Below are 25,642 nucleotides of genomic sequence, written 5' to 3'. Positions count from 1 at the left end.
CCTTTTTTTTTTTTAAGATTTTATTTATTTATTTGAGAGAAAGAGAGAGAGAGCACATGAGAGGGGGGAGGGTCAGAGGGAGAAGCAGACTCCCTGCCGAGCAGGGAGCCCGATGCGGGACTCGATCCAGGGACTCCAGGATCACGACCTGAGCCGAAGGCAGTCGCTTAACCAACTGAGCCACCCAGGCGCCCAAGAGGAAACCACCCTTAAACGGATTTTACACCACCCTGGAAGGAGCCCTCCACCCTTTCCCACGTGATAGGTAGGTGATAAAAACCTGATTGGGTGACAGGCCCAGAAGGGGTAATCAGATTAACACAGCCCACCAATGAGCCATAAAACCCCCTAGACCTAAAGGCCCAATCTGCAACTTTCTCAGGCCCCCTCCCTCTTTGGGAGCTTTGTACTATCGCCCAATAAACTCTGCTTTGCTGCCCGCCACTCTTCATCTGGTCTTCCTCTTCATTCTTTGAAGCAGTGTGACCAAGAACCGCGGGCAATAAAGGGGAAAAAAATCCTCTAACACCACCATTGTATTTCAGAAACACAGAACATGTTTTTTCCCAGGTCCATAGCTGGGGAGGAAATTTTCCTGCAATGAATCGTACTTGGAGTCTCCCCCGTATCTTCTGTAGATGACGATGAGTGAGGCTTTGGGGTGACTTAAAGTTGATGCTGGAATGAGGTGAGACTTTTGGGGTGATTGGGATGGAATGGATGTATTTTGCTTGTGAAAAGGACATGAATTTGGGGGCTCAGGGGCAGAATGCTATGGACTGAATTTGTGTCCCCCCCCAAATTTATCTGTTGAAACTTAATCCCCAATGTGATGGCATTGGGAGGTGGGGCTTCTAGGAGGTGATGAGGCCGTAAGGACAAAGACCTCAAGAATGGAATTGGTGCCTTTATAAAAGAGGCTCCAGGGAGCTTCTTTGTCTCTTGGGCCGTGTGAAGACACAGCAGAAAGATGGCTGGCTATGAACCAGGAAGCAGGCCCTTACCAGACACCAAATCTGCCGGCGCCTTGATCTTGGACTTCCCAGCCTCCAGAAATATGAGAAATACATTTCTGTTGTTTATAAGCCACCCAGTCTATGGCATTTTGTTACAGCAGCCAGAATAGACTAAGACAGGGCCCGGACCTCGCCGCATGCTGAGCTAGGCCCCTCCATGCCATCCCTCCTGGGCAGAAGTAAACTTTCTGGATGTGACATGAGAGTTCCTCTGGCTGAGTTCCCCTCCCACTCTGGGCTTTTCCAAGCTGGAAGAAGTTCTGAGCACAGCTTTGGGGCCTTGCTGAGCCCCTCAAATGCCAAAGCCCACACAGCTTTCACACCCAGATGTGGGAGTGGGGGCTGCCAGACAGGGCAAAGCAGCGGGACTGGGCTGGTTGGGTCATTCTAGGCAGTGCAGTTCAGTTAGAACCGATACTAGAAAGTAAGCAGCCCTTAGAAAAACAGGAACAAACCATATTTATTTCCACCTAACCTCCTGCTAATTTGATGCCTCCAATGAAGTTCCCTCCCAGCCCTGTGGTTCGCTGTACTCTTACAGACACGACGCCAGAGTTCTGTTCTAAGATTTAGGCTTTATTGACCAGATGAGAAGTCAGCTTGAACATAGCTCGGGCCTGCAGCCCCTCCACATGACTCCTCCATACAGTGTTGTCCTTTCAGTCACTGGGAGCAGCGAGACCCAGCCCCTCCCCTTCCTCCTGCTGCTCCTGACCTGGGGCCTGCAAGGGATGGGGGGTGAAGAGGCCAGAGAAGGGTTCCTGGAGAAGGGTGGGGTGGCAGGGGCAAGGCCCCGAGTGGGCAGGCAGGTGCTGAGGACTGGGCACATAGGGAAGGGGTGTCCAGATGAAGCCTGAGGCTGTGTGTGCCTCCCTCCACATCTGAGGGCCGAGCAGGAGTGATGGGAATAGGGCACCGGCCTGGTCTGTGCTGGGACGGGGAGGAGCTACCAACACAGCCTCGGGACTGGGGTTAGGGGCGGAGCTATTTACCCTCAGATTTGGGCCACTGATAAATGAAAGTGTGTGTTGGGAGGTGTTTCATCCGGGCCTCTGCCAAACAAGGAACTAGATGCCTGGGGAGGTCAGACCACATCCTGACTTTGGGTCCTCAGACCTGAGTTCTTTTCCTCACCCCGAGGAATGGTGACACGAGGGGGAGGACACCGGGTCTCCAGAGCCTCAGAGGCAAGAGGCTCAGAGAAGCAAGTAGCTCCAATAGCCCATGACCCTGTCTGTATGCCCTTCTGCATCCACAGTGAATTCCCGAGCTGGAACTCCCCAGGCTATTCGGAGGGACACCAAGAAGCCCACCCTCTTACCCGCAGAGGAGAATCCAATGAACCACCAGCTTCCTCTGCCCGATCTTGTTCCTGCTTCCCTCTCCCCTGGGCCTACTGTTCCTCTGGAATCCAAGATGTGGGCTCAGGGATCTTGGCAGGTTGATGACGGACACTCAGCCTAACAGGCTAAGAACAGAGGACTATGGGGCGGGTTGTGGGGAGAAGGGCCCAGTCCCACCTGCACTAAAACACTGAGGTCTCCTGCTGGTGATGGTGTCAGGTCCCAGGCAGAGGGAGCCCCGTAGAGGAGTAGGATCTCAGGCAGACTCCAAACCAGAGGGAGCCAGACGCCCAAGTTCAAGTCATTAGTGATGTGTGGCAGGGCTGAGAGAGGGAGGAGGGATCCTGGAGGTCGCCAAGGCTGCTGGGAAGGGAATGGCGATGAAAAGCACAGGAGTGGGCAGCGTGCGGTGGACGGCGGCAGCCTCACTCAGAGTGGACCAAAGCCCCAGCTCCTTGCCCAAAGCCAAAGCCCTTGGGTCCGAAGTTTTTCGCGTAGCATCCTGCCGAGAGAGAAGGGGTAAGGCCTGGCTCCTCCTCCCCCAGGCCCCACCTCCCAGCCCTCCCACCAAAGATCCTCCACCCTGGGCACCTGGCCAGGCCTCCAGAGCAGCAAAATCCACCCAGTGCCCCTCACCTCTGTAGCACCCCGAGCCCCGGTAAGTGCGGAAGTTCTTGGCTCCACATTACAGCCATTTCCCCCACTGCTGAAATTATAGGAGAAGCACTATCTGCTGTCAGGGTATCCGACTAGGAGTTAGGAACCCAGGTCCTGGCCCCATCCTGCCCGTATCTGTCATATGATTCTGGCCAAGTCACTTTTCCCTCCGGGCTCGTCTCCTCATCTGTAAAGTGAAGGGCCACACTGGAAGCTCTGGAAGTGACCCCGAGGCCAGGAATTGGGTTTACATTTAGCAAGGGCATAACTGGTTAGCTCCCTACCCCCTCAGACCTCTCGACCCTTGCATTAGAAGTGAAGCCACCCACCTTTGCAGTAAATGTCGCCGTCCTTGTCAGCCAGGGTGGTGGACTCAAGGCCTTTACCACACTTGGCACACCGGAAGCAGGACTTATGCCAGGACTGTGTAGGGAAGGAAACAGTTAATGCCGCCTCCAGGGACGAGGGGGTCCCCTACCCCGCAGCCCCATTCCCCCTGACATAATGACAGTGGAAGGGTTCAAGACACTTCCGAAGTCTGCTCAGCTGGGCCTGCTGGGAGGACGTGGCCCATGGGGCCAGGCAGTGGCGGAAGCAGGCCACGGACCACACACGACCTCACGTCATCTGCAAGGAAGTGTTGCTGGGCGGTGAGTGGCACCAGGTGCACCACAAAGGGCAGGCGAGGGGGCGGGATCGCCACCAGCGTAGCTGTTTCCCCCACAGGCATGCACAAGCCTTCTCCAGACCCATTCTGCCTGGGGATCAGCATTGTGGCCGTCCTGGAACTGCCACCTACTAGCTGCACAGCCTCCGCCGTTTCCTCCTCCGGGAGACCCCCCTGCCCACCCTGCAGAATGGTCGTGAGAACTGCACATCCACACCCACGGATGGGGCCCAGCCAAGGTGCAGGCTATTGCAACTGGGATTCGTCTGAGCCAGCCTGGCCCCTGAAGTTCCAGCACTGGGCTCCTTGTTTGCCCGGAAGCCACTCCCTCTTGGAAAGGGGGCTGGCGGTATCTCCCTGGCTCGCTGGCTGAGAGGATTAGACAGCATGAGCGATGTAACGTGCCCGGCACAGGCCTGGCCCAGAGGAGGCCCGGAGCCCATCAGATCGAGTATTACTCTGGAAGGAGAAGGGGTCTGTGAAGTGCACTGAACTCAGCAGGGCAAGGCCTGAGGAGTGCGGCTTCTCCAGGGGCCACAGAAGGTCCTTTGTGGGTCTAAGAGGAACCTGCAAAGAGCCTGCCAGGGAAGAGGCAGGCCCGGGGTTTGCACACGGTGATGGGAGCCAGCACGGACACGAAGACCTCTCAGCACCCTGCTCCCATTAGCAACAGCTGAGCACGCTAGGCCCCTGATGTATAGACAGTTCTGCAAAACCAGGAAAGCCAGGGGCAGGCAGCACGCAGGCAGGACAAAACAAGGCCTTTTAAGGTCAAAGAGGCTCCCTCAGCACAGCCTGGGCTGGAGAACGAGAAAGGAAGCTGGATCCCCTCAGATTTCCTGGCTGCCTGACCTGTGCATGCTGGCTCCTCCTCCCAGGCCTCGGGGACAGCGGGGACAGCAGACAGCGGAGTCCAGAGAGCTGAGATGGGCAGGCCCTCCCAGCACCTCAGCAGCCACCCAGCCTTCGCCTCCTCCTCTGGGGAGCGGGGGCTGCTACACCAGCTCTCCAGGCCCGAGCGAGCGGGGCTGAAGCGCATGCGGACCGCCACCCACCCCTCACGTTGCCTTGCCCACCCTCCAAATAAGCTGGATCCCTTTGCTCACTCATTCAGCGCCCAAACGTACCCCTGTTCCTCGATTATTTCTTTGCTGGCCAAGGCCAAAGAGAGGTGGGAGCTTCTCCCGACTTTTTCTGTTTGAACACAAACATCTCTTATACCCACCCCTCAGAAGTTACAGCCTTAACTTAGACCCTGTCCAGGTAATGGACATAGTGATTCTTAGCTATTTTTTATAACTTTCTTTTTTTTTCTTTTAAAGATTTATTTATTTATTTATTTGAGAGAGAGAGCACATGAGAGGGGGGAGGGTCAGAAGGAGAAGCAGACTCCCTGCCCAGCAGGGAGCCCGATGTGGGACTCGATCCAGCGACTCCAGGATCATGACCTGAGCCGAAGGCAGTCGCTTTTTTTTTTTTTTTTAAAGATTTTATTTATTTATTTGAGAGAGAGAGAATGAGAGAAAGCACATGAGAGGGGGGAGGGTCAGAGGGAGAAGCAGACTCCCCGCTGAGCAGGGAGCCCGATGCGGGACTCGATCCCGGGACTCCAGGATCATGACCTGAGCCGAAGGCAGTCGCTTAACCAACTGAGCCACCCAGGCGCCCTTTTATAACTTTCAACTCTCCTAGTGAGACACTATGAGCAGAAAGAGATACCAACTGCATAATAAGATTAACATCTCCCGTTTTCATATCATTTAATCCATGGCAAGAATCTTCCTTTTGACCTCACAGCAATCCCCCAAAGTGCACAGTAACAGTAACAACAGCACCAACAGTAACAGCAATGGCCAACGTGTCCTGAGCACACCCTAGGCACTGCGCTGGGGGCTGTGCTGGGGGCCCCGCGTGCAGTATCTCCTTTATTCTTTTTTTTTTTTTTTTTTTTAAAGATTTTATTCATTTATTTGACAGAGAAAGACACAGTGAGAGAGGGAACAGAAGCAGGGGGAGTGGGAGAGGGAGAAGCAGGCTTCCCACTGAGCAGGGAGCCCGATGCGGGACTCGATCCCGGGACTCCAGGATCATGACCTGAGCCGAAGGCAGTCGCTTAACCAACTGAGCCACCCAGGCGCCCCTCTCCTTTATTCTGCAAAACAACTTTGTATGATGGGACTGTCATTTGCTTGGCTTTACAGATGCAGATGGAGGCTTAGAAAGGTTAAATGATTTGCCCAAAGTCACACAACTAGTAAGTGGCCAAAACTAAGGGTTGTCTAGGGTCCAAGGTTTTTTTGTTTTTTTTTTTACAGTCATTTTGAAGATTTTGTGTATTTGAGACAGAGTGTGAGCAGGGGAAGGGGCAGAAGGAGAGAGAGAGAGAATCCCAAGCAGACTGCCCACTGAGCGCAGGGACCGAAGCAGGCTGATCCCACGCTTCCTAAACCGTGACCTGAGCTGAAACCAAGAGTCGTATGCCTCACTGACTGAGCCACCCAGGCGCCTCTAGGGCCCAAGGTCTTAATCATGGTGCCAGGATTCATGACAGCTGTGGAAATGGGTTCAAAGAGGTTAAGTGGCCCAAAGCAGAGTTAACAGTGGTAAGAGCACGAACTTCCGAGTTAGAGGGACCTGGGCTTGACTCCTAGCCCAGCCACTGCCTCGCTGGAAGATCTGGGCAAATTAACTTAATGCCTCTGACACTCAGTTTCTTCATCTGTAAAATGGGGATAATAATACCTATCTCCAACCGTGACTGTCAAGGTTGGAGCCTGCTATGGTCTAGATGATGTGGCCTAAGTGTCAGTTGCCCATGCATTGGTCCTGGGCCCCTTCCTCAAGGTGGAAAAGACTTGAAAGCCAAGACCCAAAGCCAGAAGAGCTGCAGACAGGCTCTTGGCTCAGCTGTTCCAGACGCTTGCTATGTGACCTTGGCCGAGTCTCTCCTCCATCTGGGCCTCTCTGGCCAAAGACTGAGGATGCCTCTTCCATGATTCTCTGACCACTAGTCTGGTGGATTACCAGTTCTCCTGCCTCTTCTCCACTGCAGGCTCTCTGGGAGGTGGGATTGTTTCACTGGAATGGGGGCTCGCTACAGTGATTCTTACTGTGCTCTGGGGTTGGGAGTCCACAGGGGAAGGCATACATGGCAGTCAGAAATAGTTTGCAAGGGGCGCCTGGGTGGCTCAGTCGTTACGCGTCTGCCTTCGGCTCAGGTCATGAACCCAGAGTCCTGGGATCGAGCCCCGAATCGGGATCCCTGCTCTGCGGGAAGCCTGCTTCTCCCTCTCCCACTCCCCTGCTTGTGTTCCCTCTCTCGCTGTGTCTCTCTCATCAAATAAATAAAATCTTAAAAAAAAAAAGAAAGAAAGAAATAGTTTGCAAAAGCTTCCCAGGAGGCTCTGATCAGCCCTGAACCTTGAAAATCTCTGCCCTGGGGGTACATGGATGTACATGCTTTCCCAGAATCCAGGTCTTACAATATGGAATGTATGTGGATTTTCCAGTGGCTCTTAACATTTTGGGGATCACAAATCCTTTTGAAAATCTGATGAAAATTGTGGATCTTCTTCCCAGAGACACAAAATTTTGTATATGCTTTTAGGGGGCTTGTAGCTCCTTTGAAACCCATCAGATTGATCTTTACAACTCCCTATAAATTGCACATAAGCATTTAATAATCAGTTTCATCAATGGCGGGCCTGTTATCCTCATGAATAAGAATGCTGGCCAAGCCACCTCTCCCCGGAGCCTATGTGTGCCTTCCTCAGTCCTTGCAGACTGGAAGGCACAGGGACAAGCAACACAGGGACGAAGGGTTATTCCTTCCCTAGAAGGGAGGGAGTTAAAGCCCAGTGCTCACGCTCCCTTGATCAGATCCAGGGCCGACTTACAAAGTTCTAGAACCCACATTTCAAGAAGGCATCTCTCCAGCCCATCTTCCCAGAAGCCACCTTACCTTCCCGGCACCAATCACCTTCTCAGCCGCAAAGACTGCCTGGCCACATCGGGGGCAGCGCTCGGATCCGCCAATCTTCTGTGCAAACTTGGAGGCATTGGGGTTGGTGGTGGGCCTATGGCCAGGGGCCCTGCGTGGGCAAGGATGTGCAGTGAGACTAGTGGGGCTCGTCCCGAGTGGGCATGACCCTACCTTCATCTCACATCAGTAGGGGGCGGCTCTCCCAACCAGGACCTCCAGGGTGCTCTCCCATTTTACAGATGGACAAACCCAGGCTCAGCACAATGCTGTTTTCATCGAAGCATCCTACTGCCCTCCACCACTGAGTTAAAACACGGGCATCAGTGAGCAGCTCATTTGCTAAGAATTGCCCTCCTCTGTTCCCCATTCCTGCAGCCTGCCTATTAGATTCTTTCCAGGAGAAATCTGCTGACAAATCATTCCCTCTGGGGCAATGACCTTGGCTAAAATGTGCTCACTCATCTGTCATTTCTGTACATTCCCCCCAAGGTCAAGATGCTGGCCAGGCAGACTGCCAATAGCCACTGTTTCAACAGGTCAGAGGTCAGTGGGTGCCAGTGGAACCCTGCCGCATTTCCAAGGAAGGGAGATGGCTGCCCCTTAGTGCAGGGGTGAGAGATGGCGAGAGAAAGAGGCAGGTGGGGCAGTGTTGTTACTTCTGAGCCTGGCTCTGCGCCTGTGGGACCCCCAGCCAGGCCACTGAGCCTGGGCTGGGGTTTCTCATCTGAGAAAAGAGGACATTGGACCAAGTAATTCTTGGGGTCCCTCCACGCTCTAACCCCTCAGCAACTCTCGTTGTCCTGACCCCCAGTGGGTGGCTCTAGGACTTCCTTGGAGATCAATGGCTTTCTGAACCTTCCACGGCTGAACCAGAAGTGGTTGCAAATGTGTGCGACACGGGGGGGGGGGAACCTCAAGGAAGGGGGTGGCGAGACTCTCGTACTCACTCCTCGTGCTTGATGCCCAGAGACTCCCCCTTGTCGGTGCTCAGCGTGCCTGCACCCTGCCCATAGCCATAGCCTTTGGGCCCATACTTCTTGCCATAACAGGACTTGCAGTAGATCTCCTCGCCGTGAACGGCCACGGTGGTGCTGTCCAGATTCTTCTTGCAGACCACTGGGGAGGGAAGGGAGCATGGTGAGCTGGCAGTGGGGGGAACTGCTTGCTCACTGCAACACCCCACCCCACCCACCCCCGCCGCTAAAGCTCTCAGGGCGCTCTGAGAGAGAATATCCTGATCTTCCAGGAGCAGCGTGAAAATGGAAGTCAGATGGCCAGGGAGCTGGGAGCCAGGAGGGAGGGGATTTGCGTGGCCTCATTCTAGGAATGCCAGCCGGCTGAGCCACCTCTCGCAGGAGCCCACGGGTGCCTTCCTCTGTCCTCTCCACCCTCACCCCTCGCCAGGCTGTGGTGCACACCAGGGATCATCCGAGGCCACAGCCTAGGCTGACCCCAAGCCACAGGAAACCTGCTGAGGGCCTTCGCTCTGCTCTTGACAATGTATCCCAACAGGAAAGAAGAAAAAAGAAAGGAAGACAGTCCAGGTTTTCCTGCCTCCAGCAATGGACTCCTGAAGAAACAATCCATGCGTGCCTGGGGGGGCCGGGGCTGCAGGTGAAGTGATGCACCCAGAAGAAAAGAAAAGTTTCATATTTACTAAGTACCCAGCATGGTGGGCCTTGAAGTGAGATGCAGGATATGCTAATCACAACAAGATCTGGAGGTTCTGATCTCAGGAACCAGCTTGTCTTAGGAAGACCCGAGGTCAGACTCGGAAGAACTCCTGATTCCTGGGGTATCAGCAATTGGAAGGGGATGAGCTTCAGAAAGCCTGTGAGTCCCATATACCTTCCTGTGCCTGTCAGGGGGCCTGTGCCCAGCCATCCAGAGTAAAATGGTTGGAGCCTGGGGTCATGGCAGTCAGACTGCCCCAAATCAAATCTCAACTCTCTTTCTTTCCAGCTATGTGACTTCTGTGTGATGGGCAAGTTATTTTCCCTTTCTAGCCTCCATCTCTCCACTTGGTTCTTTTCGGGGGTTTTGTTTGTTTGTTTTAATTTTTTTTTTTAATTTTTTAAGTAATCTCTACACCCAACATGGAGCTTGAACTCACAATCCCAAGATCAAGAGTTGCATGCTCTACCAACTGAGCCAGCCGGGCACCCCTCGGTGTCTCCTTTTGTAAATGCAGACAATAATATCTACCCCAAAAGGTGGTGGGGAGAACTAAATAAGATCTTACATGTAAAGTACTTAGCACAATACCCTATACACAGTAGGTGCATAATAAATGTTGGCTACTCTTATTAGTATTATGTAAAGTTAGTATCACCAGGACACAAGGGAGGAGGAAGAACAGGCCCAGGCCTCAAAAGATCATATGCTCCCAACCCCCACCTACTTCTCTCAAGAGACTCATCCTCACTCTATCTGCTTATGTCTTATCCTACAGTCCCAATTTGGTTCTATGATACTCCTTCACTATGGAGATTGGGTGTGCCCAATTGGACCATAGACTCAAACATGTCCTTCTGAAGAGGGAGCCTTCCAGAAACCACTAGAGGAGCCACGCCTCTCACCTCCCCCTGAGACGGCTCTCAGCTCAGCTCCGTGCAACTTGCCATCCTCTTGCCTTTAATGGGTCTAGCCCTCCGCCAGCTCCTCTCTTACCCTGAGCCCCAGGTTGCAGACTTCAGACTAAATAAGGGCCCTCTAGTCCTGCCCTTGAGATCCTCACCCCATTCCAGTGTTCTGGGCAGCCCAAATATGGAACTTCCCACCACGTCCCCTGGGGCTTAGCTCCTGGCAAGGAGGGAGAGGGAACAACAGGCCAAGGGCTCCAACATTCCCTTCTAGGGCGGGAAGTCAGGAGTTGGCCTGGAATTGCTTCCTGTAAGACCCAAGTTGAACTGGGAATTCCAAAACCAGAGGGAAGGCAGAAAGTAGAGACAAGAACAGTTGGGGGAACAGAGGGCTCTTTTGAGTGATCTTGCCAGCAGGAGACCCAAGAGCTCAGCCCAGAGGAGACAGCAGGGCCTACCAGTCATTAACCTCCAGGCGGCTCCCTGCAGTGCCAACAGAGCCCTGACTTCCAGATCTGGTGTGAAGACCACCCTGTCGGTTTCTGCCCTGCTTTTTCTCCCCCTGGCCCTCCTGCCCACCATGGCCCATCTTCAACACCTTACCCAGGCCCTCCACCCTTCTACCTCCATCCAGGCAAGATAGTCTGGTCACCTGGAGGCTCTACCAAAGACTCAGCTGAGGGGAATTTTGAATGAAGGCCTAAATAAATTTCTACCAAATAATGTTGAGATAAAAAAAAAAAAAAGACTTAGGTATGGTTAGTTATGCATTTGTTGGAAAAATGTCCTTCCAGGTGCCACAGGCTCAGTGAGGCCTTCTGATGCTATTTTGAAGTATGGGCAAGAGGCAGTCCCAGGTGAGAGGTCAGAGCCCCCCTCACCCCACCCCAAAACAGAGAGGGATTCTCTCTGGAAGGAAAACCAAGGCCCACAAAGAAGTTCAAGCTCACAGAATTAGCCAGAAGCAGGACCAGGTCAGAACCAAGCCTGATTTCCAGACCTGGCTGTTTTCTGACTGCCAAAGGTCCCTTTCAGGCAGGCCAAGCCTGTGGGACCAAGGGGGTGAAAACTGACAACAAACTTCAGCCTGTGGGTGAGGAGATTCTGGTGTCAGAGGGCATGCAGGGCTTCTCTGAGCTTCCCCTGTGCACTGGGGTCCTGGAAAACAGTGCAATTTCATCAGTCAACCACCATTAGGCCAGACCAGGTCTACTTTTCCACAGGGCTGGCTGTTCAACCCTGACTTGCCCAGGAGGGAGTTGGCTACAGCTCAGAGAAGGGCATGCAGCCTCAGGGTAGGCCCCCAACTGCAGAGCTGAGCTCTTCTGCCTGTTAGCAGGAGGTGGCCACCCCTACTGAGGCCACCGGAGTAGACTTCAGGCCCTCTCTGTTCCTGCTTCCAGGTCAAAGGCCAAGCCCAGGGCAGAGGCCATTCTCCCTGACTCTGTTACATCATCTTGTCTTCCACCTGTCTGTCCCGGGCCCTCAGGAAAGGGAATGTAGGTGCCACACTGACTAGAAGCCAGAGCCAAGGACCCGAATGGTCAGAGGTCCAGACAGCAAGGGGACTATGGCCCTAATCCCACCCAGGTCCATACTCTGTGAGCCTTAGGAAGGAAAGCGCCTTCAGAAGAAACTTAGGAAGGAACATCCTTTGATTCTCGGGGTCATTCTGAATTCTTGAATTCAAGCTGGACACTTAATCACCCACTTCTCTGAAAGAGAGAAGCGATGCTCCTTCCATTGATAAACAAATCATCAAGAACCTGCTGGGTGCTCAGTGCTGTTCTGGTACCAGGAATCAGCAAGCTGTGGGGATACCTGGTTGCCGGGACCTCTCTAAGCTCGGATACCCAGGAGCTGTGCTGGCCCGGAGACCCCAGCGCGACCCGAGACTGCTCCCTATGCCTGTTACTTTCACAACACCCCCTCCCAGCCCTGCTCCCCAGACTGACTTTCCACAGCTGTTTCTAATCCTCCACACCCCTTCACGCCCTGACCCAGGCCTGCTCCCTTCTTCCTATGCCACCCCCTGAATTCCTGCCTTCCCCCCACCGCCACCAATAGCTACTCCTCCACGAGCAGGACCGAGGCCTCTCAGCTGCCTCTGTAGTGATTAAGCAACATGTGAGAGCAAAGACCAAAGCCCTATAGACCCCACAGCCCAGACCCTCTTCCTGCCAATGCTGAGCCCTCTGAAAAAATAAACGGCTTGAAAATTCCTAAGTGCAGTGAACTGCTGATAACAAGAAGCTGCTGTTTGCGGTCTCCTCTGTGGGCTATGCGCCAACAAGGCCCCACTGGGGCTCATTTACTCCTGTTCATCAGATGCAGCCTTTGGGTGGCCACTCCGGCTGGCTGCACAGGGTGTGGGGGGCCCCTCCTGTCCTGTGCTGGGTGCCTCCCAGCTGGGTGGCCCGGAAGAGATCTGGTGAACATCCAGTGACCAGGTGGCCCTCGGTCCATCTGGTTCCTACTCTGGATCACAAATCACCTAGGAACAAAGCGGCCATGGACACTCCCAACTTTGCTTCATGTGATACGGGATGGATGGGACCCCCTTCCCTGGATCTCTCAGACGGGCTATGAGGTCTCCTTTATGTCACCACACCATGTTGTCTGCAGCTCCCTCAGCAGCACGCGTGCACGTGTGTGTGTGCGTGTGTGTGTATGTGTGTGTGTGTCCAGGGCAGTGTCTGTCATTTATCAAACATTTGCAGTTGCGTTAAGTACTTTGTTTTCCAAGCTTCTTTCTGTTTGTTCTCACAACAACCCCATGAGGTAAGTATTATTAGCTCCCCTGTAATCGTGAGAAGACTCAACCAGGGAGAAACCGAGTAACTTGCCCATCAGCACACAGATAACCAAAACTGAACTCAGATTCAAACCCTGCCCGACTGGCTCCAGAAACCCAGGACTCAACTAAGACATTCCCCTGCCTCCGACTCTGTCTGCCCTCATGGAAAACTCCTCTTCCTCTGACCAGGACCCTCTGTTCTGATCACAGTGAACCAAATCATTTAGAAATGGGGGGCAGGGCGCCTCCTCGAGGCCCCACTTCCTGGGTGCTCTGACAACACCGTTGGGGTCAAGGACTCCTGGAGCCACTTGACGGCTCCCAGCTGCTTGCTGTCTGTTGCCCGGTTTCCTGCTCACCCGGGCTTGTGATTCGAGCCAGCTCCAGGTTACTGGGGGTGGATGTCAAAGATCTGTTTGCTCATCGTCCTCTTATCCCAGGCTGTTGGGAGGTGGGGGAAGTGGGAAATGGGAGGTGAGGGAAGTGACCAGGCTGGCCCAGAGGGGCTGAAGAAGGGAGGACCCAGCTCTTGCTCCAGGCTCAGTGTCCCCATAAAGTTGCAACCTCTCTCACCTTTTAAGAAGGGATCATTTGGGTCCAAATTTGGGTAAAACTTTGGGCCCAAAGTGGTTTCCTCTTAAATGATGGCATTGTGGCAGGGAGAGAAAGAGAAAGCAGAGTGGAAAGTTTCCCTAAGCAAGTCTGGAAGCTTGGCACCCCGCCCCAGAGCGGCTGCCACCCCCACCAGCTCTGGCCAGTTCTTCCCCTTAGAAAGCAGCTTCTGAGCGGAACAAAGAGGCCTGTAAGTGCTTCCCTCCCCAGCTGTGCTCCAGCCAAATGTCAGGCTGTTTACATCCCATGGGGCCCGTCCCCTGCGGTGTTGACAGGCCCAGCCTGTGGGGGCAGGCCCCGTCCCAGTCCCCACGGCAACAGCAGCAGGGCCCGGGGCGCATACTCACTGCACAGGAAGCAGGATTTATGGAAGCTACTGCCTTCGCACTGAACCTCTTCCGCGAAGTAAACCGTCTTCTGGCACACCCCACATTTCTTGCCTCCTCCCCAGTTCGGCATCCTGAAACTGGACCCAGACAGGGGAATTAGTTTTACGGGGAGCTGGAGACCCAGACTGCCCGTGACGGGAGAACCACAGGCAGACCGAGGATGGCAAGAGGGCAGGCAGGGCACCTGTGGGGGCCCCCAGTCCTGGCTGGGCACTTCCCCCTGATGGTTCTCCACGTCCTTCTCACACTGCCACTCGGGGGCTTCCTGCCCCAGTGCCAGCAACAGACAGTCACTGAGCCACTGCTGTATTTTCAGCCTGGGGCCAGGCACTCTAATATAAGTAAGCATAAGATACCGGCTCTCCAAAGGAGGCTGTGGAAGCAAGACATTGAACCCTCTGCTACGTGCATCAACAGGGATGAATCTCACCAAGGTCTGTTTGAGCCAAAAGAGCAGATACACTAGAATTCACAAAACACAGATCATCTGTGGGAGGTTCACAGACAAAATTCATATTGTCAAGGGATGAACCCACGGGTGGAAAAGTTATAAAGAAAAAGCAAGGGAAGATGATCACAAGCTATTATCTTAGACTTGTTACCTCTAAGACAGGGAAAGGCCCAGAGCTGTGTGGGGGTCTCCAGGGGGCTGCTAAGGCACTGACAATATTTTTTCTTAACCTGGGTGGTTGTCCCATGGGGGCTCACTTTACAATTATTCTTTGAACTATATATGAAGGTATTATATGCTCCTTTATATGTAAGATACAGCTCACCAAAAAAAAACGCAGAAATTTTTTTAAGTGAGGGGTGGGGTGGGGGGGAAGGGGTAGGCACACAGGGCACAGTTCTCCAGCCTTAGAGCCCATTAGAATCGGGAGTGCACGGGGCACCTGCGTGGCTCAGTCTGTGAAGCATCTGCCTTTGGCTCAGGTCATGATCTCCAGGTCCTGGGATGGAGCCTGGCATCAGGCTTCCTGCTCAGTAGGGAGTCTGCTTCTCTCTCTCTCTGCCTCTGCCCCTCCCCACTGCTCATTCTCTCTCTCTCAAATAGATAGATAAAATCTTTTAAAAAAATTTGGGAGTGCAGGGGGGCTTCTGCAAAATCACATTGACCAGCGTCACCCCAGACCCCAGGGGAAGTACAGGAATCTAGATATTTTTTAAAGATTTTATTTATCGATTTGACAGAAAGAGCTCAAGCAGGGCGAGCAGTGGGCAGGGGTAGAAGAAGAAGGAGACTCTCTGCTGAGCAGGGAGCCTGATGTGGGGCTCGGTCCCACTCGGGGTTGCATCCCAGGACCCTGGGATCGTGACCTGAGCTGAAGGCAGACGCTTAACCGACTGAGCCACCCAGGCATCCCAGGAATCTGGATTTTTTTTTTTTTTTTAAGATTTTATTTATTTATTTGACACACAGAGAGAAAGCACAAGTAGGCAGAGAGGCAGGCAGAGAGAGAGGCAGAAGCAGGCTCTCCACTGAGCAGGGAGCCCGATGCGGGACTCGATCCCGGGACTCCAGGATCATGACCTGAGCCGAAGGCAGTCGCTTAACCAACTGAGCCACCCAGGCGCCCAGGAATCTGGATTTTTAATAAGCACCCCAGGTGAGTCCAAAGCGGGCAGCCTGAGACCAACTTTGAGATGCTCTAGGTATTGGTTCTGAGTTGAGGTCTTGATACCAGACAGGTTGGGTCCAGTTCTGAACCCCACTCACTGGCTCTGTGTGCCTTGGGCAAGGTAGTTGTCTTTCTAAACCTAGATTTCTGCATCTGTAAAATGAGGATAAAAACCAAAGCTATTTCAAAGATTTTTTTCTGGGGATAAAATGAGGTCTGGCATGTCAAAGGCATGGTACGGTGCCTGGCCTATAGTTAGCATTCACTAATTATTGTTATTTTTTTTTAAAGATTTTATTTATTTATTTGAGAGAGAGAGAATGAGAGACAGAGAGCATGAGAGGGAGGAGGGTCAGAGGGAGAAGCAGACTCCCCGCCGAGCAGGGAGCCCGATGCGGGACTCGATCCCGGGACTCCAGGATCATGACCTGACTAATTATTATTAACGCAGGCGTCCAAGACTGCGGGAGAGGCCGTGCTCCAGGTTGGTACTGATGCACCAGAGAGCAGCACAGCAGGTACATGCCATGGAAACTTGGAGAACAGACACCCCCTCAGGCTGATGGGGTCAGCGTCTCTCCTCCCATTTCACTCCTCCATTCAACAGACATGTGACTGAAGGAGGAAGATGACAGAAGTTCACGGAGGGCGGGGTCCTGTGCAAGGTACAGGCGACCGTGGGTACAAGACGGGGGATGAGGTAGCTCAGGATGTGGTGAGTATAGGATGATGCGGGCTGCTGGAAATGAAGGGGGACCTTGCCAGAGGGGTCTGTTGCCTCAGGACGCAAAGGAGCCTAAGGAGAAAACTCACCAGTTTTCTGTATCAGGAAATGTTGAAAACAGGGATGTGTTATCCAGAGCTCACCTTCCTGGTGGCTGCAGCTAGAATCAATGTCAAGGACAGAGGGAGACATGGTTTCCACTGCTGGAGAGCTTCCCATCTGACTGTGGACACAGGCCTGAGCTCAAGAAGAAAGTCTAGGTCATGTTCACAATGGAGTCCCCACACCCTGCTCAGCACCTGGCATACAGGTGTTCCTACAGGCCATCAGGAAGTAGGTGAGGAATGAACGAAGGATGCTCTCATACTGAAAACCACAGCCAGGGCCAAGTTCTGTGTCGGGGCATCTCAGCAGAGCCTAGGACCCAGCAGAGGTGTACAGTCAGTGAGTGCGGGCTGACAAGCAGGGTTTCGCGTGGGAAAGTGGTGTGGGTGGTGCTGCTCTTCACGGGCACTGGGGCTCGAATATCACAACGATCACGGGGATTTTCAGCAAGGTTTTGTCAAGCACATTTTCACTCCCTCTGCTTTGCTCCCATATCCGAAAAGCTGGGGTTCCCTTGGGTCCCACCTTGGCCCCCTTCTGTCAAGAACTTCCATACCCCTCTGGCCTTGGCCTCTCCCCTGAGCCCAGGCTCACACATCTAATTTCAGTGAGCATCTCCACCTGGATGGTCCACAAGTTCCTCAGATTCAACGTGACGGACCTGAACTCATTGCCTTTTCTCAAACTTATTCTTTTTCTCGACTTTTCCATTTTTGCTCATGGTACCACAACCATTCTCTCCATCACAAAGGAATTATCCCACTCCTGAGATTGTCGAGGGGCTCTTCCCCCTCCCGTAGCTGCACCCTTCTGTGTGCTCCCTTTTACCCACCCACCCCCGAAACCAGTGCTGAGCCCTTTAGACTCTCTCCTCTCCATTCTTCTTCGCACCACCCTACCCCAGCCTCCCCACCTCTCCCTCATGCAGCCCATCCCTTGCCGGCCCCCTGGAAAAGGACACCACGCCATATACACCTGTTTCTTGGCAACTACCCGATTATCAGCCATGGCACATGGCCTGTACCTAACCTAAGCAGCCAAGGTTATTGGCTCAAAGATGGGCCAGCTAAATATTTCAGACCAATAAGATAGGAGAAGGCAGTTCTAGGCTCTCTGGAAGAAAAAGCATCCCGATCTTTTGAGAGAACTTCCTGGAAACAAGTCCCTCTTCCCCCAGTGAGGAGAGGGCTCTGAGATTGTTGTCCCGAGGGAGACAGGCAGTTCCGGGATGAAGCTGACAGCAGGGAAGACAGAGCTGAGAGACAAAAGAAACTAAGTCTGCAATGCATCATCACGGCACCAAATTCAGCCAAACCTAAAGGTCAATCTATCTCTGAATTTTCCAGTTAAACAAACCAACAAATTCCCTCTACGGGTTTAAGCCCATTACTTTACAATTGAATGCATCCCCAGAGAGACAGCAATTATGGTCATGCTGCTTTTGGAATCTCCTTCCTCTTCCATCCCCACTAGCAGCTGCTAGATCTTTTTTGTGGAGGGCACCCCTGCTCAAAAACCATCAGTGACTCCCGGCTACCTGAGAGTAACCACACCCCTCACCTTGAGATTCTCCCCTGCACAGTTTCCTTTCCCCGCTGTCTCCTGTTACCCTGCCTCACCCATAAGCGGGGCTGGTGACTGAATCGCTGGGTTCGCTCCCAGGATGCCCAGAGCGGCGTTGGCATGCCGGGAGTGCTCAGTCAGTGCCTGTGCTCAGAGCTGGGAGAGGCTGCGAGGAGGCGGACGGCTGGGGCTGGGGCCCATCATCCTCTCCCACATGGGTCCAGACGGGCCACGGACCACTGTGCAAGGCCAGTTCTCCCCTCCGCAGGTTCTGCAACGACCACAGCTCCTCAGGCTTAGGCACATCACTGATGCCCCCCGCAGGTAGGGTTTCTCTAAGGGCACGTGACTTCTCTCTGCCCTCCTCAGATAACCCCCACAGGGCCTGAACTCCCAGATCCCCGATCCCACCATTCATTCCCTCACTCCACTCTGCCCCGAAGATTCCAGGGGCCAGCTGCCTGGTCGAACAAGAGCTCAGGGCTGCAAAACCCTACGCTGTGCGGGGCAGTTCGGTGAGAATAGTGATGTATATTGCTGTCGGCCTCAGTGTCACCCCTTCTCCCCCTTCGTGTAGCAGAACCCCAGCCACCCTCCACTGGGTGACTCAGGGGATGCGCTCCCATGCCCAGCTCTAGGGGCCCACCATGGCCATCCCGTTCCCCTGTGGGGGCGGCTTGAAGGACAGGCAGTGATGTGTGAGGGCAGCTCTGTTTGGGAAGCTTCTGGAAAAATAGGCGTGTTCATCTGGAGCCACTCAGGTTCTCTTCTGCCTCTGAGGAGGTGACCAGGCATCACGACCGGGACTCCTGCAGCCAGGGCACCCCAACTGACAGACTACCATCGACTGCATGTCTGCTTTGCACCAGGTTACGGACATCATCCCTTTCTTCCCACCTGGACATGGGGAATATATGCCCACCCTACAGATAAGGAAAACAAGGCTCAGAGAAGAACAGAACTGGATTCCGATTCGGGTTTAGCCACTTCTGGGCCCTCTGTCACCCCAACTGTCAGTCTGTCGCCCCATCCTATATAAGAGTGCCTACACACGGTAGGCAGAGAAGATGCCAATGCTTGGTTCTCCCCTCCCTTTCCAGCCCCCTGAACTAGTAGGGACACACTCCGTGCCCCTAGGAATACCCCTAAGGGAGGAAAGTTCCCCTAACCCTGTGGTTGGGAGCCAGTTCCAAGCAGTGTTTTGTTCCCAGATACAAAGCCTTTCTCCCCCTGGGGGAGACCTACAGCTCCACACAGGCCTCTCCTTGTTCTCCCTGGCTCCATGTCAGGGGCCCACATCCAGCAGGGCCCCAGGGAAACAGGAACATGGGCAGAGAATGGGTGAAACCCAAGGACCTGCCAGTGAGGAAAATCTGCCTGGGATGCCTCTGGGCTGCGCCATCCTTCGAGCCTGGCCATGATGTTGGGGGTCTCCTCTCAGGAGCCCAGTGAAGGGACAAGGGCTCCAGCACCTTGGGATAAAAAACAGTGACTGTTCACTGACTGGAAGGGTCCCAGGCTGCCCCCGTGGATGGGCCCCCCATCCCCTCTGCCCACAAGAGGACCCCTCCAGGGGACCTGCCTGTGGGGAAGAGTCTCAGCTGGAGGGAGCCCAGGCCACCTCCTTCCCTACAAGGGGCAGGGAGCGCTCTTCACTCCACCCCCACCCTCCTGCTCAGCCCCTTCTTTCTAACAGCCACATTCTAGCTAGCTATCAGGAGGCAACCAATTGCCTTAAAAGGAAACCCGTCTCTCAGAGTTTCTGGAGTACTTAGAGGGACACCTGGCTTCATCTCAAGTTCTGACCGTCCGACACCCCATGGGAGACTCTGAGGAGGAAAGTTCCCCAGGTCCGAGTTCAGGTGGGAGTGTTCAGTGGTGAGGAAAGTGGGTCTGGATTCATCCATTCCTGGCTGAATGACCTTGGGCAACGTCCTTTCTTCTCTGAGCTTCAGTCTGCTAGTCTCTAAGTTGGCCCGTACACTGGTTCCCTCAGATCCCCACTCTGAGGAGGCAATGAGAATGTATGGAAGTGACGGCACGATGCCAGGCCAGATCCGCTGATCACCACTGACAGGGCTGGCCCCGGCAAGCTTCTCACCAGCTGTGGGGCCAGATGTTGACCGTCCTTCCCAGCTAGTCCACATCTGGAAGGCACAAGGCTTGAGAAATAACATGCCAAATCGGGACCATGAATTCCTGACTCATCTGTCAGCCCAGCAAACAAGACAAGCGACTTGCCCTTCTTTGGGATTTAGTCCCTTCCCCACCCCCACCCCCACCCCCCACCCCCGCAACCGGCGACTTGAGAGGCAAGCAGAGGCTTGTGTCTTTATATCAAGTTCTTTTTTGTATTGCTCTTAGTGTTCAAGAAGCATTGCTATCTTCTGTAATCATATTCTCCACGTGGTGGGTTTCAGAGAGTTACATTCCCATTGGCAATTGCTGTCCATGTTCTGGTTTGGTCTACCTCACCACGTTGCTAATCTCAAAAGAGAATAGGGCTTGAATTTTCTGCTGAATGGCTAGAAACATCTGCCTCTTGGTTTCGGCTCAGGTCATGGTCTCAGTGTTGTGAGATGGAGCCCTGCAAGAATCTGCTTGAGATTCTATCCCTCTCCTTCGCCCCACCCCCACTCCCCGCTAAAATTAATTAATTAAATCTTAAAAAAAAAAAAAAAGTCAGGATCTTTAGGGCTAGCTGGAAGCCAGAAGCCAAGGATTGGCTTCTTCTGATAAGCTATCCACACCTTCCTATCTAGTTGTCCCATTAAGAACTGTATCCAGGGGCGCCTGGGTGGCTCAGTTGGTTAAGCGACTGCCTTCGGCTCAGGTCATGACCCAGGAGTCCCTGGATCGAGTCCCGCATCGGGCTCCTTGCTCAGCGGGGAGTCTGCTTCTCCCTCTGACTCTCCTCCCTCTCATGCTCTCTGTCTTTCATTCTCTCTCTCTCAAATGAATAAAATAAAATCTTTAAAAAAAAAAAAAGAACTGTATCCAGATTTCAATCTTGAGAAGAGGGATTCAAGATGGCCGCTCACATAGCAGGAGAGAAATGCACAGGCCCTCAGGTTCACAAATGTCATGAAAGTCGGGATGAGGTGATGGGTTCAGTGTGATCATGTTTCAAGCCGAAGGAACCATTTCAGAGACGTATAATCCTTAACTACTGGCCACAGGTGCCTGAAGGTAAGTCTCGTCAAACCACTGATTTGACAAACCATTCCTTGTCTTTATTTCTCCAGTGGAAAAATCCCATCTCTCCCATTCCAAAATCTCTTATTCCTTAGGGTCAAAAAGCGACTTCTGGGCTCAGGGCTCAGGTCCCCACCCACTTGGTCTGGTAGAGACCTGTCAGGTGTTTGTCTAGTTAGAAATGCACTGCTCACATTACCTGAGCTGTGTGGTACGTGGCCAGGTACACAGGAGGGCTGTCATCCCATCCAACCCTGCAGCTCAGCCTCTTCCTCTACGCCCCCACGTTAAGAGAGCGGCCAAGGAGACAGAGGGAAGGGGGTGCCCTGCTGATCAGGGTTCAGAACCCATGTGTTAGAGGTGACACATGAAAACCCAGGAAATAGACTTGCCCTGAAAGTAATGGTCACTGGGAGAGGGATGGATGGTCAATAAAGAAATGCCAATTTGTCCCCAGCTTCCCACAGCCCACTACATGATTCCTTCACAACCCTGCCCATGGCATGGCTAAGCTGCATCTTTGTGCTATGATCACTCCAGGCCCCATGGTACCCCAGAACTTGACTGTCGCTCAAGCTCAGCCCTCAATCTGTGGCAGGAGTGTTCTCTTTCCACATCTATGTCCATGGCCCTTGCGTGATTGTGAGCTGACAAGTACAGTGCTATGTCCCCTCCTGCTTGTCTCGTAATGCCTTTTCCCGCAGAGCTCTCCACCCTTGGAGTTCAGACATCTGAAGGTCAACCAAGGTAGAAGAGCGGGAGGGTCTACGATTTTTTAAACAATATTTCAAAACTAGTACGAGAAATCCTATCTTATAATAAGGTCTCACAGGCTACTCAACAGATCAAGCTTCTTTGGTTTTTTTCTGGAATGATGTCAATGTAGAGTGGTAACAACTTATGGTCCCATGCTAAAAGGTCTGACTGATGTTTCCTGGATTGATTTTTAAAAAGCAAAACCAAATTAGCACTTAGACCTCATACAAACAGGTTGTTTGCAGCTGACTTCACAGGAAGCTCCATCCCCCCCCTCCCCACCACAATCCCCGCATAAAGAACCCCAACACACTGGAGAGGGAGGGTCTGCTTGCCTGGTTGGGGCTGAGCCTATGCTCCAGTTGCAAACCTCCTATTCCTTCCTCCTTTGTCACTACTGAGGAGGCAGACACTGCCTTCTGGCCCTGGGGAAGCGCTGGAAATGCCAGAGTCTGGAAATGCTAACTGCCTCTGTATTTACACACTTTACCATACATGGGAATTACTCAATGCCGACGTCAGACAAATTCCTGAGGAGCTGCGTAGTCCAGCCACGTCATTACCAGAGAAATTCCTGACAACTGGAAACCACAGGCAAAGCCTCTGGTACCTAGCACCCCCTCTCCCCGTCCTCCCTACCCACAGCTAGCTGCTGTGTGTATGTGTGTGTGTGTTTTCTCAAGCAGTCTCTTTTCCAGGCTTCTTTTCTTTCCTGCAAACCTGACCTGGAAATTCAAGCACGCATCAGACCTGGTGGAAGCATACCCACTAGGATCTGGGACCTAACATCCGGGGGTGTCTCTCTTCGCTGGCCATGTAGCAGAGTGGAAACCTAGAGGTCACGAGTTCTGTCCACGTTCACAAGAGCAAAGCCATGTCTTCCTTAAGTACTTTATAAGCCACAGCAAAGCACTTTGTAAAGTGTATTTCATAAATGGCAGATAGCTCTTTACTAACTGATCCAGAAATCGGAAATATACAGGAGCAAAGAAAAATAATAACACAATCACTGAGCATGGGTTTGGAAGGAGTTTGCCTATGTTTGAATGGAGCCTCCACGACTGACCAGTTGCGCTACTGGGCAAGTTCCTTATCACCCTGAGCTTCAGTTTCTTCATCTGTACAATGGGGAGCATTAGACTGTTCATAGATTGTTCTAGATGATACACGTGAAGGATTTAGGCCCATCTCTGGTGCATGGTAAGTGCAGTATCTGCTTATGATTACCTTAAGGGAAGGCCAACTCTAACACTTACTGTTCAGTTTTGTGACTCTCTAGGTATTTGCCAATATGCCCAAGTAATGGCAGATGGTTGACTTGGAGAAAAGGTCCTTTTGTTTTCCCTGGCAACTCTTTGTTTAGAAGACCTCACTGGCACCTCAAAATGTGTAATGCAGGACTCTTCAGTCCTCAAGCAAACCCACTTTTCACCATAAGATGGGTTTCCATGAATATTTAAAACTTCGGCAGTCTATCGCAAAAGCCTTCCCAGTTTCCTCTCCCCACCAGGAGGTCCACAGTCAATAAAAACTCTTTTTTCCCCCTCACCTGGTTCTCAGTACTACTTACAGGGAAAAACTATTTGCAAGGTTTATGAGTGTCCAGTAGGGCCACTCAGCTAAAAGCCCGTATCTACCCCTTTCATTCACCAAATGTTTGCTGACCACCCTCCACATGTCAACGCTACACTCCCAGGCCGCCACTCTGTTCCAGGGAGGACTGGCGGGCTCCAGAGGCAGATGTTTACAATTCAAAAAGGAAACACTCGGGCCAGGAAGAAAGGTACTGGGGCAAACCAGAGGCCAAAAGCTGTGGCACCCATTTTCCACACTTTATTAGCAACCTGGCTGCAGAGCTGGCGGGCCTGTTCTTGAGCTTCGCCCCTGCATCCCGTCCCCCCAAGACCCTCCGTACTGGGCCGTGTCCCCCTCCCCCTCGTGCAGGCTACACCACACCCTCTGCAGGATAAACTTCCTTCCTGGTCTAACTGTCCCCACCCCGGATATCCTCTCTGAGGCAAAGGGTCGTTCCCTGGGAAGCTGTGAGCCGTGCAAGGCTGCCCTCAGCAATGATGGGATGACAACTGCCTGAGAGCAGTCGAGGGCTGAGCACCGCCTCTCTTGAAGGAGATGACCCTGGGCTCCTGAGTCAGAGCCTGGCTAGAGAATCAGGAGGCACCTATTGAGTGAGAGCTAGGGAAGCTCAGCACCCCTGTCCCCAAATCCCAGGAGAAGCCCCCAACCTGCACTCTGAGATGCCTGAGACACGGCCAGCACGTGCAGCCTCCTCAGCTTCTGGGAAGGAAGGGGGAGGACAAGAGAGAAGACAGTCATTGAGCCCTGCTGTGTTTCACGTCTGTGCAATACATCCCCAAAGCGCCATCCCCAAAGGAAACTGAGCACCGAGAAGTTACTTCACTAGTCCAAGGTCACCAGTCTATTCAGTGGCAGATCCAACTGTCAAGACTGAGCCAGGCTGCCTTCCAAGCAATCTCTCATGGAGATTCCCAGCTGCCTCTTCATGACACGCTTTCTACCGGCGCCCAATGGATCTCCTCAGTGCCACTGCAACTGGATCCCAATGCAGAGCCCTCCAAGGGAGGGAAGGCCCTGCGGGCTCGTTCACCCCCATGGAGCAGGGGGGTGGGTGGCTGGAGCCCAGGCCGCTAGGGAGGGGCCAAGCCCAGGCTACTGCCCCCAGCCTAGACCCAGGTCCTGGTTAGCTCACAACAGCGCAGGGACCAAGAGCCTGCAGGATACTCCCCAGCCTGTTTGAGTGGATAGGACACCTGCCTCCGAGGTTGTTCGTGGGGTAACCTATTGCCACTTTAAATTTGCCCAACACCAGCTCCTTTCTTGCTCCCCAGCCTTCAAAGACTGAGGCCACCAAACACTGACGGGAGCGGGGAGCATAATCGTCCCCACCTAGCACCTAGACTTGTGGGTGGGGGCAGGTGAAATGTTGTTCCATCTGGTTCTCGAGGAAGAGTGAAAACTGACACCTGCGCTCAGGGCACAGAGGCCCCAGGCTGGGCCCTGCATCCAGATGTTTCCCCACCCCACCCGCGGGCACATTCTCCTCCCGGAGCAGGAGGGTGAGGGAGGGGGTGGCACGGATGCCCTCATCCCCCTGCGTACAATGAGCGTCAGTGGCGCGCAGAATCGCGGATTGTTCCGCTGCCAGACCTGCAGGCGGTGGGGGAGCCGGGCCACCCCCGGTCAGGCGCACGCAGGAGCCCTTTGTGCCAGGACGCCCCGAGCCGGGAGCGCCGCTCCGGCTAAGTGCGGCCGCCTGTCCCACTCCCGCGGCCCGGGACGGCCGCCTGGCCGCACCGCTTTTCCTTCCAGCGCCCCGCGGTGCCCCAGCCGTGCCCGGCGGCCGGGGAAGTCGGGCAGGCGCCGCGGGGGTGCCGCGCCGGGCCGGGGGGAGCACGGAGGGGCCGGGCACGCGCGGCCCCGGGGCGCACTCACCTGGCAGCTGGCTGCGCGGCGGGCGCGGGCGGGAACGCTCTCGGAAGCGGCGACTGGGTGCGCCCGGCCCGCGCCCCGTTTTGTTCCGCTCCGGGGAAGGCGTGTCCCGGGCCACGCCAACCAGTGGGCTTTGCACACTGCACCACACCAGGGCTGATGTCATG

General features: G+C 53.7%; 1 protein-coding gene across 2 annotated transcripts; it reads right to left on the bottom strand.

Moving 5' to 3' along the window:
* Positions 1 to 1,571: 1,571 nt before the first annotated feature.
* On the bottom strand, positions 1,572 to 25,613 carry CSRP1 (cysteine and glycine rich protein 1). Of its 2 annotated transcripts, none has more exons than XM_045877051.3 (6): positions 25,479 to 25,613; positions 14,004 to 14,122; positions 8,613 to 8,781; positions 7,645 to 7,774; positions 3,346 to 3,439; positions 1,572 to 2,861 (listed from the first exon to the last, which is right to left on the bottom strand). In XM_045877051.3, exons 2-6 carry the CDS (start codon positions 14,113 to 14,115, stop codon positions 2,785 to 2,787), a joined length of 582 nt encoding a protein of 193 aa, XP_045733007.2. In that variant the 5' UTR covers positions 14,116 to 14,122; positions 25,479 to 25,613; the 3' UTR covers positions 1,572 to 2,784. The 2 variants fall into 2 exon arrangements, with proteins under 2 accessions (XP_045733007.2, XP_064450091.1); XM_064594021.1 differs by lacking the exon at positions 25,479 to 25,613 and adding an exon at positions 24,251 to 24,304.
* Between the last annotated feature and the right edge of the window lie 29 nt (positions 25,614 to 25,642).

The sequence above is a fragment of the Mirounga angustirostris genome, unplaced genomic scaffold (genome assembly GCF_029215605.1).
Source record: "Mirounga angustirostris isolate CCGP_5_RB_7025 unplaced genomic scaffold, mMirAng1.0.hap1 SCAF_6, whole genome shotgun sequence".
Lineage (NCBI taxonomy): Eukaryota > Metazoa > Chordata > Mammalia > Carnivora > Phocidae > Mirounga > Mirounga angustirostris.
This window is presented reverse-complemented; position numbering and strand designations above follow the sequence as displayed.

Excerpts from the sequence above, each read along its gene's own strand:
- CSRP1 (XM_045877051.3), bottom strand. The coding sequence starts at position 14,115 with ATGCCGAACTGGGGAGGAGGCAAGAAATGTGGGGTGTGCCAGAAGACG. Across the intron at positions 8,782-14,003 it reads TAAATCCTGCTTCCTGTGCA|TGGTCTGCAAGAAGAATCTG; the intron begins GTGAGTATGCGC and ends TTCCCTCCCCAG. Across the intron at positions 7,775-8,612 it reads CTGGGCATCAAGCACGAGGA|GGCCCCTGGCCATAGGCCCA; the intron begins GTGAGTACGAGA and ends TTGCCCACGCAG.